This window comes from Juglans regia, chromosome 15 (genome assembly GCF_001411555.2).
Source record: "Juglans regia cultivar Chandler chromosome 15, Walnut 2.0, whole genome shotgun sequence".
Taxonomy (NCBI): domain Eukaryota; kingdom Viridiplantae; phylum Streptophyta; class Magnoliopsida; order Fagales; family Juglandaceae; genus Juglans; species Juglans regia.
The window spans coordinates 9,020,989-9,038,462 of NC_049915.1; the positions used below are offsets into that span (position 1 = coordinate 9,020,989).

The 17,474-nt window shown below is 35.6% G+C and overlaps 2 protein-coding genes across 2 annotated transcripts; one reads left to right on the top strand and one right to left on the bottom strand.

The window, feature by feature from the left end:
- Positions 1-2,380: 2,380 nt before the first annotated feature.
- Positions 2,381-8,228, top strand: LOC108986754 (dihydrolipoyllysine-residue acetyltransferase component 4 of pyruvate dehydrogenase complex, chloroplastic-like). Its single transcript, XM_018959495.2, has 6 exons — positions 2,381-3,458; positions 3,558-3,749; positions 3,856-3,943; positions 4,043-4,113; positions 4,241-4,324; positions 7,706-8,228. The coding sequence occupies exons 1-6, from the start codon at positions 2,550-2,552 to the stop codon at positions 7,808-7,810; spliced, it is 1,449 nt and encodes a 482-aa protein (XP_018815040.1). The 5' UTR covers positions 2,381-2,549; the 3' UTR covers positions 7,811-8,228.
- Positions 8,229-14,952: 6,724 nt separating this feature from the next.
- On the bottom strand, positions 14,953-17,474 carry LOC118344674 (protein FAR1-RELATED SEQUENCE 4-like). The gene is made up of 4 exons (XM_035685780.1): positions 17,409-17,474; positions 16,412-17,320; positions 15,181-16,249; positions 14,953-15,089 (listed from the first exon to the last, which is right to left on the bottom strand). Exons 1-4 carry the CDS (start codon positions 17,472-17,474, stop codon positions 14,953-14,955), a joined length of 2,181 nt encoding a protein of 726 aa, XP_035541673.1.

Sequence of the window (17,474 nt, forward strand, 5' to 3'; positions counted from 1 at the left end):
ATTCACAAACTATCTTACTCCTATTCACGAAATTCTCATATTTTTCTCTCTCATTTTCCAAAACTCAAATAACACTCAATTCAAATTATCTCACTACTTGATTACATCCAAACTAGTACGCGGTATTATAGTATAGTTCAAAGTGTGAATTCACAGGGAGTCGGCATAAACACAACAAGACGCAAACTAAAAAAAAAAGATCAAATTATAATATATGAAAAAAATCTGAAAATTCTACCTAAAGCACGTAATTAAAATGATATTAGGGCACATATAAGAAGGCAAGTAAAACTTTAGGCTTCTATCAACCGGATCCAATACTTTCACTTTTTCAATCCAAATGATATACACAATTAAGAATTATAGTACCAAATTTCTAATTGGAAGATATGACATTATATTCATCTATTTTCTCAAATTTAATTCTAGAATCTATTCTCCTTTTACAAACCACGGTTTTCATATATAAAAATGAATATCAGATCTAAAGACAACCCTATATTCATAAACAATAGGGCAGCATAAAATAACATTAATGGTATGAAAAGCTTGTTTAAGTCACAATCATATATTTATAATCTTATAGCTCAATAAAATCAAACCAAAGCAAGATTTAATATAATTGTCTCAAACTTATAATATCCAAAACAAATGGAGAATTCAATCCTAAAATCTTAAACAATAAAGCTTAACATATGAATTGAAATAAAGTTAAAATATTTTCACCAATCAATTTTCATCATAGGCTTTACACAAGATTTAGTTCTCCATAGAAGAATTAAAAATAAATAAAAATAATATGTTTCTCCTTTCTTCAAAACTGAGCTGTCTCCCTTCAAAAGATCTCTACAATTTCATGCTTATATAGAGTAGAAAAGAAACCATAATATCTTCATAATTCCCACATGAAAAATAGCCTAAATTTTAGCACTCATATTGGCAGCCACGTATACACTTTAGGATTTTGAATTTAAAAATCCTTATTAGAGACACATTTGTATGCCTTTAAGATAGATTTCCAACTCATCAAGAATCGCATCAATCTGATATGTGACTGGAAAGTTACGATCAAAATACTAAAGTATATTCATGTTGTCTCCTAGCACATTTTAGACTCTGATCCGAATTACTCTCAAAATTTATCATTATCCTTATTTGAAGAGTTCTACACTCTTTGAAAGTTCTTAGGTTGTTCCAACATCTTGCCCACTTGAAAGTCTTTCTTTAAATTTGACTGGGTTTTGACTCGCTCTTTTATAAACCCAGAAATTAAACATAAAAATCTGCTTATGAATATACCAAAGTAAATAAAAACTCAATTCAAGAATACACATTAATTATTACGATTTCTATTCACATTTTAGCATTTTAGTCCAATAATAAGGTATTTAAAATACACTTTCGTATACTCATAATTACTATTCACAAACTATCTTACAGATTCATAAAATTTCCATCTCATCTCACTCACCAAACAAGATCTTATCTATATAATATGTGGTCGATTACAATGTTTGAATGTCAGTGGTTACAGTCATCACTATTAATACACATGTAATGGCCTATTTACTTATTAACGGGTCATTAATTAAATTGATTGGCAAGCACCAATATTTTATTTGAATAGATCTTTAAAATTTTAGTTTATATAAGTGTTAATGTATATATCACCTTAACTTTGACAGCCTTTAAATTTTTTTTGGAAGTGATACGTTCTAATGCTTACCATACAACCAATGGATGACCAACATGACAGCAATGTTAAAAAAGGGATTTGCTACATAAAAATTTCACATTTCTACACACCTTTTTAAAAATATGTAATTTTAATTTTTTATCTTCATATTTCATATATCACATGTTAAAAAATATGAGGATAAAAAAATTAAATCACATATTTTTAAGTGATGTACAGAGTGTGAAGTTTATGTCTAAAATTTTTTGAAAAAAAATATACACGCATAATTTTATAATTTTTATATAATTTTATTTTAAATAAAAAATATTTTTATAAAATAACTTATAAAATTAACATCATTTTATAAAAATGTCTTTAATTTAAAACATAATTATCAAAATAATTATACGCATATTATTATTCCAACATAAAATGTCTGGAATAGACAGTTTGCCAATGAATAAAAAAATATTTTTTAAAAAAGAGTTACATTTATAAAAAAAATTAAAAAAAAAATTATAATCTTACCTATAAATCACGTTAGATAATTTGACTTAAAAATCTATTATAATTTATATATTTATTTTTATAAAATTTATTCCAAAAATATTTTTATCTTTTCAAAAGGTGGAAGGGATTGCAGTTATTTTGGCTTAGAAATTCATTGTAACGAACTTTGACCAACGCCCCCCAAAAGGAAGAAAATACATTAGCATTGGGCGATGTTAACACAGTTCAAGGTTGCTCCAACTCTCCCAACCAACTCTCCTCAACCTCGTCTTCTCCGCCTCCATCCTTACATTACTCTCCCGGACACACTCTCGCAGACACAAACACTCTCTGTTTCTTTCTTCTCCTTTCTCTTCTGGCAATGGCTTCCACCCCTTTCCTCTGCAGGCCCTCTCTCTCCAACACCTCCATTTCCTTCTCTTCCTCCACCTCCACCTCCCTCCCCGCGCATTTTCTACGCTCCCCCTCGTCCAAGAATTATTCCCGGCGGAGGATTCTCTCCGTCCGATCCAAGATCAGGGAGATCTTCATGCCGGCCCTCAGCTCCACCATGACCGAGGGCAAGATCGTCTCCTGGATTAAGTCTGAGGGCGACCGCCTCTCCAAGGGCGAAAGCGTCGTCGTTGTCGAGTCCGACAAGGCCGACATGGATGTCGAGACCTTCTACGATGGTATCCTCGCCGCCATCGTCGTACCCGAGGGTGAGTCTGCCCCTGTCGGCGCTCCCATCGGCCTCTTGGCCGAGACCGAGGAAGAAATCGATGAGGCCAGAGCCAAAGCCGCCTCCAAATCCGCTCCTTCTACTCCCAAAGCCGTTACTCCCACTCCTCCACCTCCTACTTCCACTCCAGCTCCTGCAATTTCTCAGCCTCCGCCTCCGCCGGCTAAGCCAGCCTCTGACGGCCCGAGGAAAATCGTAGCAACCCCGTTTGCGAAGAAGTTAGCTAAGCAGCACAAGGTCAATATCGAATCGGTAGTGGGGACCGGGCCATTCGGTCGAGTCACACCAGCCGATGTGGAGACCGCAGCGGGAATCACGCCTTCGAAGGGTATTGGAACCAATGCCGGTTCGAACATTGTCTCCCAGCCGACGCCACCAAAACCCGCCCCCTCTGTGGCTGCTCCACCTCCGGTTCCTGGCTCCACGGTCGTGCCCTTCACGACAATGCAAGCGGCAGTGTCGAAGAACATGGTGGATAGCCTCGCCGTGCCCACTTTCCGCGTCGGTTATCCAGTGACAACCGATGCTCTCGATGCGCTGTATGTGAAGGTACGTTGCCATTGGGTCCCAATCATTCTTTTTATTGAATTGGGTAATTGGCTCTTGGAAATTTAGCTTGGAAATGAGGACATGGGATTCAAATTTCAGGTGAAACCAAAAGGTGTGACCATGACTGCGCTGTTAGCCAAGGCTGCAGCGATGGCGCTGGTTCAGCACCCGGTTGTCAATGCGACCTGTAAAGATGGAAAGAGCTTTGCGCACAATAGTAGCATAAACATTGCTGTTGCTGTGGCTATCGATGGTGGGTTGATAACCCCTGTTCTTCAAGACGCAGATAAGGTCAGTGATTGGGCTATTCGGTGTTTAATAAATGTAATAAATCTAGTTGTTGGGCTTTACCGAGTTTAGGTTAGTGTTTCGTTACTTACATTTGTATCATGGGCAGTTGGATTTGTATCTGTTATCGGAAAAATGGAAAGAGCTACTGAAGAAGGCTCGGGCGAAGCAACTTCAGCCTAATGAGTATAATTCAGGTTTTTTTTTCAGTTTTTTTTATTCCATAATCTTGACTTTAGGTTGTGGTTGATAAACTTTTCGGCGTTAGTACCACTAAACTCAAATGCAATTCGCAGGGACTTTCACTTTATCCAATCTGGGCATGTTTGGAGTGGACAGATTTGATGCTATTCTTCCTCCAGGCCAGGTGGGGTGATAACAAATAAGAGCTAGGCTTTTTTTTTTTTTTTTTTTTTTGCCTCCATTAATTGATGATATTATTCTACCTATTCGAATTATTTTGCCATTTGCTGAAGATCGGGAATGATATTCAGGGGGCTATCATGGCTGTTGGAGCATCGAAGCCTACCGTTGTGGCTGATGCAGATGGATTTTTCAGTGTAAAAAGTAAAATGCTGGTAAGTTTAGTTTCCATTTCTTTGCAAGTTACAAAATAATGTGTTTCACATTCCTTATTAATTGAAAGACCATATGAGACATGAAGTCAGATTTCTGAGAAAGGCATCAATCTGCCACTTAACCTTCTGCAGTTGCACTATCAATAAGTAATGACATATATAAGGATTTTAACAATGGCACACGATCTTTTACTAATTTATTTAGAGTTCTGTAGCTCAGAATTCCACCAGTGATCTTGTGCATCCTTCACAATTTCACTGGGGCATGTTTGGATAATGAAATGAGATGAGAATTTTGTGAATATTAGTGAAATGGTTTGAGTTAGGATGTTTTATTGAGTTTTGGGACAAAAAAGAGAAAAAATTGAATAAAAATATTATAAAGTTAAAATATTGTTAGAATATTATTTTTTAATATTATTTTTGTTTTGAAATTTGAAAAAGTTTTTTTTTTTGTTTGAAAGTTTGAAAAAGTTGTAATAATTAGGTAATAATTAGATGAAAAAGTTGAAGATTTGAAATTGAAAAGTGTTTTTGTTTAAGTGATGTTTGGGAAGTAAACTATGAGAAGTCTTGAGATGAGATGAGATCATCTCACAAACAAGCCCTAAGTCTTGAATCCAATGAAATTGGGGAGCTTGATTAAGATAAAATGCCTCTTGAAGCAAAAACATTTACATTATTGGCACCCGCTCTTTGCGAGGTCCAGTTTAAGAAGTAGCTGTTAGGCCTTGGCTCAGGTGGTAAAGGATGGGCCATCTGGGTTTTGGTCCAAGCCCTCACCCAACACGAACAATCATCCACTTAAGAAGCAAATGTTTGCCACCCTGATTCTAAAAGCGAAGCATGTCAGAAACCTGTGATAAGAGCTTCTTTGGGACTAGTTCCGAAATTTAAATTATGATAAGATATGTAGTGACAAAATCCTGTCCCAGTTATGAAAGCCTTGTAGTGGTAAGTTGTACGGTTTGGGTTATGAACAACATCCAGTTTTCAATTGTGAGAGCAATTGGTGTAACATAGATATGCCTTTGGCAGTTTGTTTCGGACAATTGTTTTTTTTGTTCAGAAATTTTAGTTCTAAACTAAATATGTCCTTTTGAATTTCCTGCATTACAAAAAAAAAAAAGCAGAAAAAGAAAAAATTGCAAGCCGGTCTGGAAGACACACCCTCATCTGCTTGTATGTAGAAGGTCTCTTCCTTACATTTTCTGACTTTAAAGACCCTTCTGTTTGTTAAAAGAGAACAGCACACTCATGGGTGATAACCATCTCACTTTGGACCCTTGCACGTATATAAGGGAAAATTACTTCTTACCTTATTCTTTATGGAGCACGTTATTAGTTTCGTGATCTATATTAGGTGTTGACCAAAGTAGAGCTTCCCCAGTATAAATAATTTCTTAATGCCAAATCAACTTCAGACTAGAAGAGTTAAGAGTAAAGCAGGAATGGAGATGAGTAAAGAGGGAAAAAAATTGCCCATCGGATCAAGAGTCCGTCATCTTCTATCAGGACTTAGAGGGAAAGGAAACAACTTTGAAAGGGTGTTGAACTGAGTGGAAAACTACAAACATTAATTCTCAATAGGCTTACAAAAATTTGATTTGATCTTCGTAGACATTAACACTACGTTTAGATGTTTTTACTTATCAAAAAAAAAAACACTACGTTTAGATGTTGAGGTGATCTTAGATCACCTCACTAACCAAACATAGCCTAAAACTCTTCTACATAAAGATTTTGAATAATTCTATTTGAAGGTCTTTACACCACACACCATCCATCTGGCATAATTTGATTTATAATATAAATTTTAAAATTTGAATCTCACAAATCAAATTATGTCATGTGGATGGTATGTGGTGCAAAGGCGCCTTCAAATAGCACTACTCAAAGATTTTTGTTGTTGGGGGTGTATTTCTCTTGGCAGTGAAAGTAAGTCTGCTTTCAGAGCCTTGATATGAGTAATGATGCAAATGCTTTTCAAGAGAAAAAAAAATGATGGTAGCTAACTACCAAGGAAAAAAAGAACACAATTAATATGGAAACAAGGTAGGTTTTTCTTGTTTACTTAAATAGCATGGAAACATGGTAGGTAGGTTCATGGTGCGACAACCCTATTCTGCCCTTTCCTTGGATATGATCGTTCTTGCAGTGCAATCACTTCACTTCCACATAATTCTAAACCATACTGAAAAATTTTATTATTTCATTTTCTTAGCTTTTCATTTTTCTTTTTGGTTTCATATCTTTTGTTTTATTTCCAGTGTTTTAAGCTATGCTCTTTATGTTTTTAAATAAAATCATACTAATTGGAAAAAAGCATTCAATGGAGTATCGAAAGGTGCCACTGAGCTTTGGTTCAAACGGCATCTCATAATTAGGTGGAGGATTGTGGTCATGGGCCAAGACTTTTTTGTTTCTAACTTTGGCATTTAAAAAGATGAGTGTGAAGAGGTGCAGATCCTTTTCTATCTTTTGTTCTGTTCCCAGTTTTTTTTTTTTTTTTTTATCTGTTTTGTCCCAAGATGTGTGTGAAGAGTTCAAACATGTTTTTTTTATCTGTTGCGGGACTAGGACATGTTTGAACTCTTAACTTGGACAAGAATTTATCATGGGAGTAATTAGATTTCTTCTATAAGTTTAAAAGGTTACAATAACTCATCAGCAGAGTCACTTTTAGAATTACGGAGATTTGATGATAGATATTAAATGGTGGAAGTTTAAGATTCTGAAATGTTATGCACAAGGCAAGATTGAGCGCAGAGTCATACCCGATGTGGCGTGAAGGGAAAATTACACCCCCACTCATTGCAGTTGCTTTATTTCCATCCCCCTTTCTTTTGGGGTTTAGTGCCAAAGTCAGGCATAATGTTCAGAGATATCTGTGAACTCTGCCTCTCTTGTTCATGAATATATGCTTCTATGATTCTACTTTGTATTACTTGGTATGTTATTATTACTGAAGGGAGCTATATTCTGCCAGTATCAAAATCTTTTTCGACTTAATTCTCCAACTATGTAGTTCAATTACTTGGGCTCGAATATATCTGAAAGGACTGAAACAAAATGTTGTAACTGAATCACATCCTAATATACCCTTCTTTGAAACTACTGAATTAAATTGAAATTGAATTGTCAGCTTATTGTGTTCTTAGACTTCGGTATTTGGAGATGCCTTTTTTTTATCACCAATTGGAATGTCTCAGTTAGGCCCCTCTGCTATCTGTGAATATTTTATACACCTTCTGCACTTAATTTTGCCAATGAAACATCAAACAACTTCTCGGCTGAAAAGACAATACAGTGAAACTTTTCTAGTACTTCAAAAAATTCTATGAAGATTCTAACTGGGTTGCTGCGTGAATCTTTTTACAGGTGAATGTAACAGCGGATCACCGGATTATTTACGGTGCTGACTTAGCTGCCTTTCTTCGGACGTTCGCAAAGATTGTTGAGAACCCAGAAAGCCTGACATTGTAGATGTTGTGTATCAGGTTACTAAATCTGAAAGCTTGCCCCAGCAATGTCGTGCTTCTGTTGTTTTTCATTTTGGGTTTCTAAAGGGTTCCAGCTCTTTTTCAGATATTGTTGGGAAGATTTTGACAGGGGAATAACTTTCAATTTTTGATGTGTCTCAGGGCCTGTTTTGTTAGAAAGTTGAGTGATCTTATACAATCTTTAGCCGTTTAGTAGGTGTCGATATGCATGCCTAGACATTGAGAATGATTTTATTGTCATTTGCCATCATGCTTCTTCAAGGTGAGAAGAATTTGGCTATTTTGTATTGCAGTCAGGGGAAAAACAGGAACCCTTAACAGCTCCTTATGATTAGAACCTTAAGTATCACTGCTAAATGATCTTTTTTTTCTTAAATTGGTTCATCTTTTATTAGTCAAAAGTTTCTTTGCTTGTTGGAAGATTCAGTAGCAAATGTTGTCCCGACAAGGACCGATATCCGCCCTATATGGATGGGGTGATTCAACAAGTTGAATTGGGCGATTCATGATAATTTTGAATTAGGTATTTCAATATTATTAAAAATCATATTTGTTGCAATTAAAGCATGTTATATCATGTATAAAAGAGTATAAAATAGAAATTCATTGACTAGTTTCAATACAAATATGCTATGAATCTAAATAATTTCAATAAATATGTAATTTATGTATTTAACCTCCATTGCCGCCATTTTTTGTCTTAAATACGAAAAAGGAAGACCGCTAAGCTGGAAACAAAGGCCAAATGTTGTATTTTATGCACAACCATAAATTTAGTATAAAATATTCATTTATCTCTTTAATTTTTTGTTCAACTAAAAATAATAATAATAAAGAACTACATGTTTAATTTTTCAGTTTTTTGCGATTCTTATTGAATACAATAATGAAGAAGTTAATATATATTTAGTTCTATCATATTTTTGTACAATAAATTAAAAGAAAAAACTCAGTTGTTAGACAATTTAAGAATAAATATAATTTTGAATCAGTTGGAATCGGATCAAATCGGTTTAAAATCAGCTTAAATCTATCTGAATTGGTCAATTAAAACGGTTCATTGAACGATTCAAAATGTTCATTAAAATTGATTCTGTTTCTTATTGATTCAATTCAAATCGGCTAAATCCACCTAAATCGAATCAGTTTTTCAAGCCTTACATTCGAGCAAACCTGCCGCACCTATCCTACAGTCAAAACAATCAGACTTTTAACTAAAATCCCATTTGAAAACCAAATCCCAAACAAAAGCGGAAGCCATAATCAAAATCACAAATCTATCAAAAGTCAGTCCTATCCAAGACCAAATTATTATCTCCGAAGACCTTTACAATTCTTGTTTGTGCTCAAAATTGGTTAAAATACAGGTACTCCTTTTGATACTTCAAGAGTCCATCGTTAATATTAAGAGCTTTTTGTAAAATGGGGCAATGATATTATCATTTCAAGTAATGTTATGGATTAACTTAAAATGTAAAGTCTTTTATGAAAAGTAGGTCCCACTAAGGGCAGGTTTGGTAACCAAAACAAAACATAAAATTATCATCTCATCTCATCTCATCATTACACTTTTTTCAAATCTCCATATAAAATATAATAAACAATTCAACTTTTTCAAATCCCAATACACCTTTTTTAAATTCCAAAACAATAATAATATTAAAACATAATATTTTAAATTTCAAAACAAAACACAAAATTCTTATCTCACCCTCCAAACCTGCCCTAAGTAAAAACAAGTTTTTCAAACTTTTTCATGGTGAGGTTCATTTTTTTATATGGAAAATGCTAAGTATCCCAATAATGGGTCTTGACATTATTTTTTTACTTAGTGATTAAGGAAGTGTTTTTTTAATAATGTTGTCATTATTGTGATTTTTTTTGTTTTTAAAATGTTTAAAATGTTTTTAAAAATACATGAAGAAAAAAAATAAAAATAAAAAAATAAAAGCAAATGCACTTGTTGGGAGAGTTCCTCAGGAGGAATTCTCGATGGTTGTAGTGTTCTCTTTTTAAGTTATGTTTTGGTAGTTGAGTGATCTGAGATCATCAATTTAATGCAATAAAAATAGTTAGAATTATTTTATAATAAAAATAGTTTTAAATTTAATGCATCACATTAGAACTATTTTGTTAAATTTCTCATATTAAAAATGGGCTTTAGAATTAAAAATATATCAAAATTGAATGGCTAAAAAAATCCTCCTTGAAGGGCCTTACGAAGCCTGACTCGAATAGTTGGGCCGGGCCCGAGCAGTTGCCTTTCCAAATTGCTTAAAATAAAAACAAAAACTGGAAAACAATATTATACATATTAAAACAAAACTTGTTAGAGCATAAAACATAAAATTCCAAGTTCTAACTAGTCAGTCAGTAACTTCTAAATTTTAATTAATAATTCTAAGTTATTACAAATTAATCTATAATTACTACAAATTAATCTAAAAAATTACAAATTATTAAATAATTTAAATAAATAACAATGATTCAAAAAACAATAACAAATTGTAGCAAGATGATATCATTTGACATTGACTTTGAGACTGGAATTTGGAGGTGGTAGGCAAGTGAGATTGTGAGATAATAAAATTAGAAAAAATAAATTAGACTTACCAACAATATATAAATATATATATTAAAAAAAAAAACTTTGAAACTCCAAAACAGTTTGGGATTTCGTTTTAATATAAATATATAATTTTTTAATATATACAATATATATTATATATAATATGCAGACAGAGAGGAAAAAAGACAAGCAGGTTTAGGCCGAACCCGCCCCTCGCCCCCGCTGGACTCAAAGATGCAGGCAGATACCCAACTGCCCGAATCTAGTGTACGGTCCCCCCGCCCTACCAAGGCCGGGGCCAATTAGTGAATTGACTGAGTGGTGTGGATTCAGAGATGAGTTAAAATGGTTTGTGAATAGTGGAATAAAAGTTGAATTATTTATTATATTTTGTATAAAAATTTAAAAAAATTGTAATAATGATATAAGATGAGTTGAGATAGATTTTTGAATGCAAACAATACCTCAAACCAACCTTAGTTTGACCGAAACACAAGCCAATTTTCGGAAGCTGCATGACCGGTTCCGTTGCTTGGAAAAAAAAAAATTGTGGGTAGGTTTAACAGCCCAGCCGTATGCTTCAATCCATACCATCTAGCTCCCTTAACTTTATCAAAAACGCTACTTACAGTTGCGTAAGTAAACGGCTTGCAGTCGGCTGCTGACGTGGAAAAATAAAACTACGCCGTTCTAATTTGAGGGGCTTTGCATCATTTTCCCCCAGCCCTCTCTCATTCTCTGCTTTCTCGAACATTCTGTATTTCTCCTTCCCCCGAAGGCCCCTCTCCCCCTTTCTCCTTTCTCGCGAACCCCTTCCTTCCTCTCGAATGTTCTATGTTTCTCCTTCCTCGAAGACACCTCTCCCCCTTTCTCGCGAACCCCTTCCTTCCTCTCTGTGTTTATGCAAATCCCCTGAAGCGATTTTCGTTCTCTTGGCGAAGACCAGCCGTTTACGTTCTCTCTAGCGAAGCCCGAAGCCCCTTCCTCTCTGTGTTTCGAAATGCAAAGGTCTTCCATTTCCCTTCATCCCGACTTCTCACCTCCCTCGTAGATGACCCAGTAGACCTAACCCGAAACCGTAACCATAACCCTAACCCTAACCCAGCCCATTTCCCTTCATCCCGAAACCCTAACCCTAAATCTAAGCCGAACCCTAACCATCCCCTTTCCCTCATCCCTCATCCCGAAACCCTCGAAACCCTAACCCTAAATCTAAGCCTAACCCTAACCATCCCCTTTCCCTGACCCCTAACCCTAGCCCCTATCCTTCATCAAGGCACAAGGAAGACAGTCGCCCATGTCCAGTCCAAGTGGAAGGCAAGTACATTTCTTTTTTTATTATGCATTTTTTTTCCTTATTTTGTTTGTTGCTTTTGTTTAACTTTTCAACTATTTTGGTTTGGAGTTTTTTATGTTGATCATGCTTGGACTAGTGAATGGGTTGTGCCTTCCGATATACATGCATTGTATTCATTTTTCATGGTTGGATCATGATTGGACTAGTGAATGTATCGGATTTGACAATAAAAGAAATTTGGGTTTATGATTGTTATTTAATCTGCTGTAACGAAGGAGTAGTATGATTAATTTAAAGAAAGAGGAATTACTAGGCTGAGGCATAATCTGTATGACCAAATAAATCACAACAGAGATGACCCATCACTATTATAAATCAATTGCCTATGCCCCAAAAAACAATAAAAATTAAATAAATCACTAGGGGTTGTTTGGGTGTACTTGTTTAATTTACTCTGTACCTTTGTTGTGCATTATATCCTTGGATTCATGGTGTGAGTTGAACATCAATCAAATGATTCCTTTGATAAGTCTTTTTGCATCCCATGGTCAATAAATATTGCAAATGAGAGGGAGATGTGCCTGCCTTCCCTTTGCTCATTAGCCTGTTCTTGGTAGTCTTTCTCGAAAAATTTTATGTGTTAGGACCTGTCAGTTTAACTTGGAAAAGAGTATTCATTTTAATGTGTTTTTGAATCTCTTGTTCAATAAAGATGGTAAAAGTTTTTTTTTTTTGTTCATAAGTAAGAATGAAATAGAATAAAGCAAAACCAGGCAATTCTTTTTTGAAGCAGTTGTTTGTTCAAGGTGGGGAATGCAATCAGTTCCAATTAGCCATCTCTCATGTATCTGTATAATGGTATTTTCAATGTGTTGTACAATTTTTTAAGGGGCATGAAAATTGTTTTAGCATCCTGATTTGAATCTGTGCGTGGTGTTTCTTTTAAACTGTATCAGTAACTTATGAGTGATTATGGATGTTTATTTCTGGCCTAGAAAGGGCTTTCTTAATATTTGCAAGTTTTTGTTTTTTTTTTTCTGAAAAAATTAATTGTAATTCTGTTGATATGTGTGCCTTTCCATTGTGATTATGGTTGAGGTTAGAATGCCGTCGTCATCACTGTCTTCTTCATCTGTTGGCAAACGTACTTTTGCTCCTCCATTGTGCTTCTGTGAGGTTCAAGCTGTAGTGAGATACTCAACTACTAAGGCAAATCCAGGACGACCCTTCTTAGGGTGTCCAAAGTACAATACAAAGGTAACTACAACCTTTGTAGTTAATAGATTCATACACTGTTACGTACATCTAACAATTTTTTAATTTTTATTGTCACTTATTAGGAATTACCATACTGTAAATATTTTAAGTGGGCTGATATAGAATTACAAGAATATGCAAATAAATTGTCAAGGAAGGAGGAAGAGCTCGAGAAGAGACTCTTCGAAGTTGAAATCCAAGTAACTGAGCTCCGTAAGATAGTAGATGAATTTAAGAAGAGAGAGATGGAGTTGGTGCTTCTTGAAAGAGAATCTGTCTTAAGGCATTCACGCACGCAATCCTGGGTGTATTTTGGTCTTTTTTTAGTTTTTTGCTGCTATTTATTGACAAGGTAGTGGTTTCTGTTTTTTAGTTTTTAGTCTGAATTTGTACTTGTGTGATGTAAGTTTATTAGATGTGCGATGTAAGTGTTTTGGTCTGAATTTGTATTAGCTGTGCGATGTAAGTGTAAGTTAGTTAAGTGTATTTTGGTCTGAATTTGTTATTCTCCCATGTACAATGTAAGTGTAAGTTAGTTAAGTGTATTTTGGTCTGAATTTGTATATGGAATTTTGGTCTTCCATGAGAATTGAATAAAAACTTTACAATCGCTGAAATGAAATGAACTTGTGTCAATCCTGTTACACACACAGAGTTACAGGTTTATTCAATCAATTCTCATGATGAATCTGTTGTTTGGCAAAACAAAGCACCAAGTTACAGGTTGAACGTCCAGTAAATGTTGGCTGAAAGTGTTGCCTAAATGTCAACACACTTAGCACTAATAATGCACACGTAAAGCTGCATTACTGATGACTCTTCACGGTCACAAAGAAGTACATGGTAATGCCTAGTACCTGATTTACACGTAAATGCCTAGTACCTGCGAGCCAAGATGACTCAGTAAACACGTAAATGAACCTGTAAATGTTGAAATGCATTCTGTTGGCCTAATGTAAAATGCACTATCAATACCCATAACCATAACACTGCAATGAACCTGTTACACATACAAATGTATTCTCAGTACATGTGCACACATAAATGAACCTGTTTAACAACAATACATTATCACTACCAAAAATAATCACAACTGTAACTTGCCAAAATAGATCACTTGCCAAAAATAATCAGCAATACATTATCACTATAAACAAAATACACATAAATGAACTTGTTTAACAGCAATACATTATCACTACCAAAAAATAATCACAACCGTAACTTGACAAAAATAATCAGCAATACATTATCACTATAAACAAAATATAACTTCTTACAAAATAGATCCCTTGCCAAAATAACTTCTTCCAAAAATAATTACAAAACAAATCACTTCCATGGTTGCAAAAATTAAATTTCAGCCTTCTTGCACCGGTTGTGATCCATCAGAACCCAAGGAGGTCTGGTTGAGCGCCATCGAATCCAAAAGAATCTACGTGGATTAGTATGCAGATAAATTTCTGTTAGTACATGGAAAGTTCAATAATATTAATGTCATCTAAATATTACATTAGTAGATGCAAAGTTTAGGAATGTTACACTTTCTTGGCTGCCAAATACTGTTTCTTGGTTTTGGGTTCCACTACTGTCAAATATATAGCTGTCTATAACAAACTGTTTATAAATAAGAAATTTCTTAGTAAATATTAAAAATGGGAGGTTGACCACAATACTAAAGAAATTTCTTAGTAAATATTAAAGGCATGAAAAAGTAAAGTAATACCTGCACTTGTACAGGATTGGTGATATCCACTTCTGATGGCCCAAATAAATTCCTGCACGTCCCCACTACTGGTATATCTCCTTCTGGTGTATCTCCCTCTCGCTAAAAATAATTCCTGTTAGTAAATTTTCTTTCTTTGCGAATTAACATTATAAATGTAATACACATTTACACTTAGGTTTTTTTTTTTTTTTTATTATTATTCTCCCAATCTTAAAAATTCACGTGTTTGCATTTCCCTCTGACTTGTGCTTTCTTTTGTTTGGCTTTAACCTTTCACATGTCCGTCTCCATCCTGGATGCTCGCCTCAGAGATGGGGGTCTTCCTTTCCCTCTCACAACAAGTGGACTCTTCACTTGTTGTGAACTACCAACTGTATTTTTGTTCTCTGTCATCAAACCAGCATTCGAACCTGTTATGAACAAAAATTTTACACTTAGATATTAAGTAGTTAGTATGAAGTAAACCAGATTAACTTATTTTAAAATTCATCGGAATCGAACCTGTTTGGATTTGAGATAAGTTGCGTGTTTGCTCGCGATAACATTCAGTCATCTCATGTATCCTCTTCTTTGCATCTTCGAATTGCTCATTAGAATCCGCCACATAAGTTATCATCCCATAACACATATTTAAAAGAATTGAATATCTATGACCATTTGACCTCTGCTCCCCTGCGTCATAACTACTGCGAATGAACGTGTATCTCCTCTTGATGTCCTTTCTCCATCGGTCCAAGATGTACCGGTCTGGCAATGATTTTATACCGTTACACTTGAATACGGCCAAAATATGCCTACACAGTATCCCTCTCATCTGAAATAACCCACATGAACACTTAGCACTGCAGTCTTCCTCATTAAAGTCCACTAAAAATGTCACTGGTTTAGTGAACTCCTCAATACGAACTTCATCTTCTAGCAAATAACTCTTCATTACACCATCCGATGTAAGTAGAGATGGATCCAAATCGAGCAGACCAATTACTTGCTGATGAACTTCCCTAAATTTAGCGTTAGTGTACAACTCTTGGAATTTCTTTTCGATTAGAGATCTAGATATGCAGGGAATGACCTGGCTAAATGACTGGAATTCCGCATGGTTTTCATTCTCAATTTTCTTCCTCAACGCACTGTCAAACTGGTCGACAAACTCCTTCAAGTTTGTCTTCGAGTGAACATAACCGTCAAAAAAAGCATTCATACTCTCGCTGCGCTGGGTTGTACTCATTCCAGCCCAAAAATGCTCTTTCAGGAATACCGGTACCCAATACTCACGCTCCACATATAAACTTTTCAACCACACATTCTCATGTAAGTCGTATGTGTTAATAAACCCAGCCCAACATTTCTCAAACTCCTCAATAGTTTGTGTGTCATACACACATTTCATTAGTTGAGTTTTTAGCTCACTTCTGTACGCAGCATACGACCCAAGCTTCTCAGGGACTTTCTTCAGTATATGCCACAAGCATAATCTATGTCGAGTTTCTGGAAAGACAGTAGCAATTGCATTTTTCATTGCTCTGTCTTGATCAGTAATAATAGCCTTTGGAGCTATACCGTCCATACACTGCAACCAGGTTTGAAATAGCCATGTAAATGTCTCTGTGTCCTCACTGGAAATCAACCCAGCTCCCAAAAGAATCGACTGCCCATGGTGATTTACACCGACAAATGGTGCAAAGGGCATCCCATACCTATTCGTTAGGTATGTGGTGTCGAATGTAACTACATCACCAAAATACTGGTAGGCTGCCCGACTACGTGGATCTGCCCAAAAAACATTCTTTAATCTACCGTCATCGCCTAGATCCATCAATGCAAAAAATCCATTATTCTTGTACTGCATTCTCATAAAATAATCCCGTAGTGCTCCAGCACCACCTGCGCCAAGTCGCAGATGTCGTGCTTTGTCGATGTAATTGCGACAATCTTTTTCTAAAAATGGGAGGTTCTCGAAGCCACCTGCGCCAACAACAAGAGAACCGTAACTCTTATTCAATCGGATGCCAGCTAAGTCGTTCGTGTCTAGGACTCTTTTAACGGTCTCACTCACTTCTCTGTTACATCGAAAAAAGCGGGATTTTTTTGGGCTGAGGCCGTGATTATGTGTATTATGCACAGTTGTTATCCGCATCTTTCCCTCAACTCTTAAGGCATTAATTCTTGCCTTACAGCCCGTTTTCCCCGTCGGACGTGGGTTGGCGACATTCGAACTCTTATTCCGGGCCTTCCCTCCCCGTGCACAACCAATGGTGACATATCTGACACTTTGATCCTCTGACCTCTCACTCCTCTGTGTCATCACCCCAAACCCGCATTTCTTTGCATACTGTTTATAATAGCTCAACAAATCTTCAAACAAATTAAACTCCATCCCCGACTTTGGCTCCTCAATGATATCATCACTATCCAATGATGGCACTACCCATGGTGTACCGGTAGTGCCATCGTCAATTTCCCGTTCATCTGGTCTATCCAATATAATTTCTTCATCAACTCTAGTTGAAGAACATGGAGGTTCAATTTCTAAACAATCGGGCCTATTTTTTTCACTAACCCTAACACTTGTTGCGGAGCTTGTAGCGATAACTGGCCTCGGAGGTCCCATCCCATATTGAAATGGGTAACCAACGTTTTGCTGAAAACAAAAAACAAAAAACATTTAAGCCGTAATAAAAAGTTAGTTACGTTATAACTAAAAGACAACAACGAAGTTGAAAAACCACCTGAATGTTGCTTGGATTTTTGTTGTCATATGGATATGGCAGAAAAGCTGGTGAACATGCAAGCAT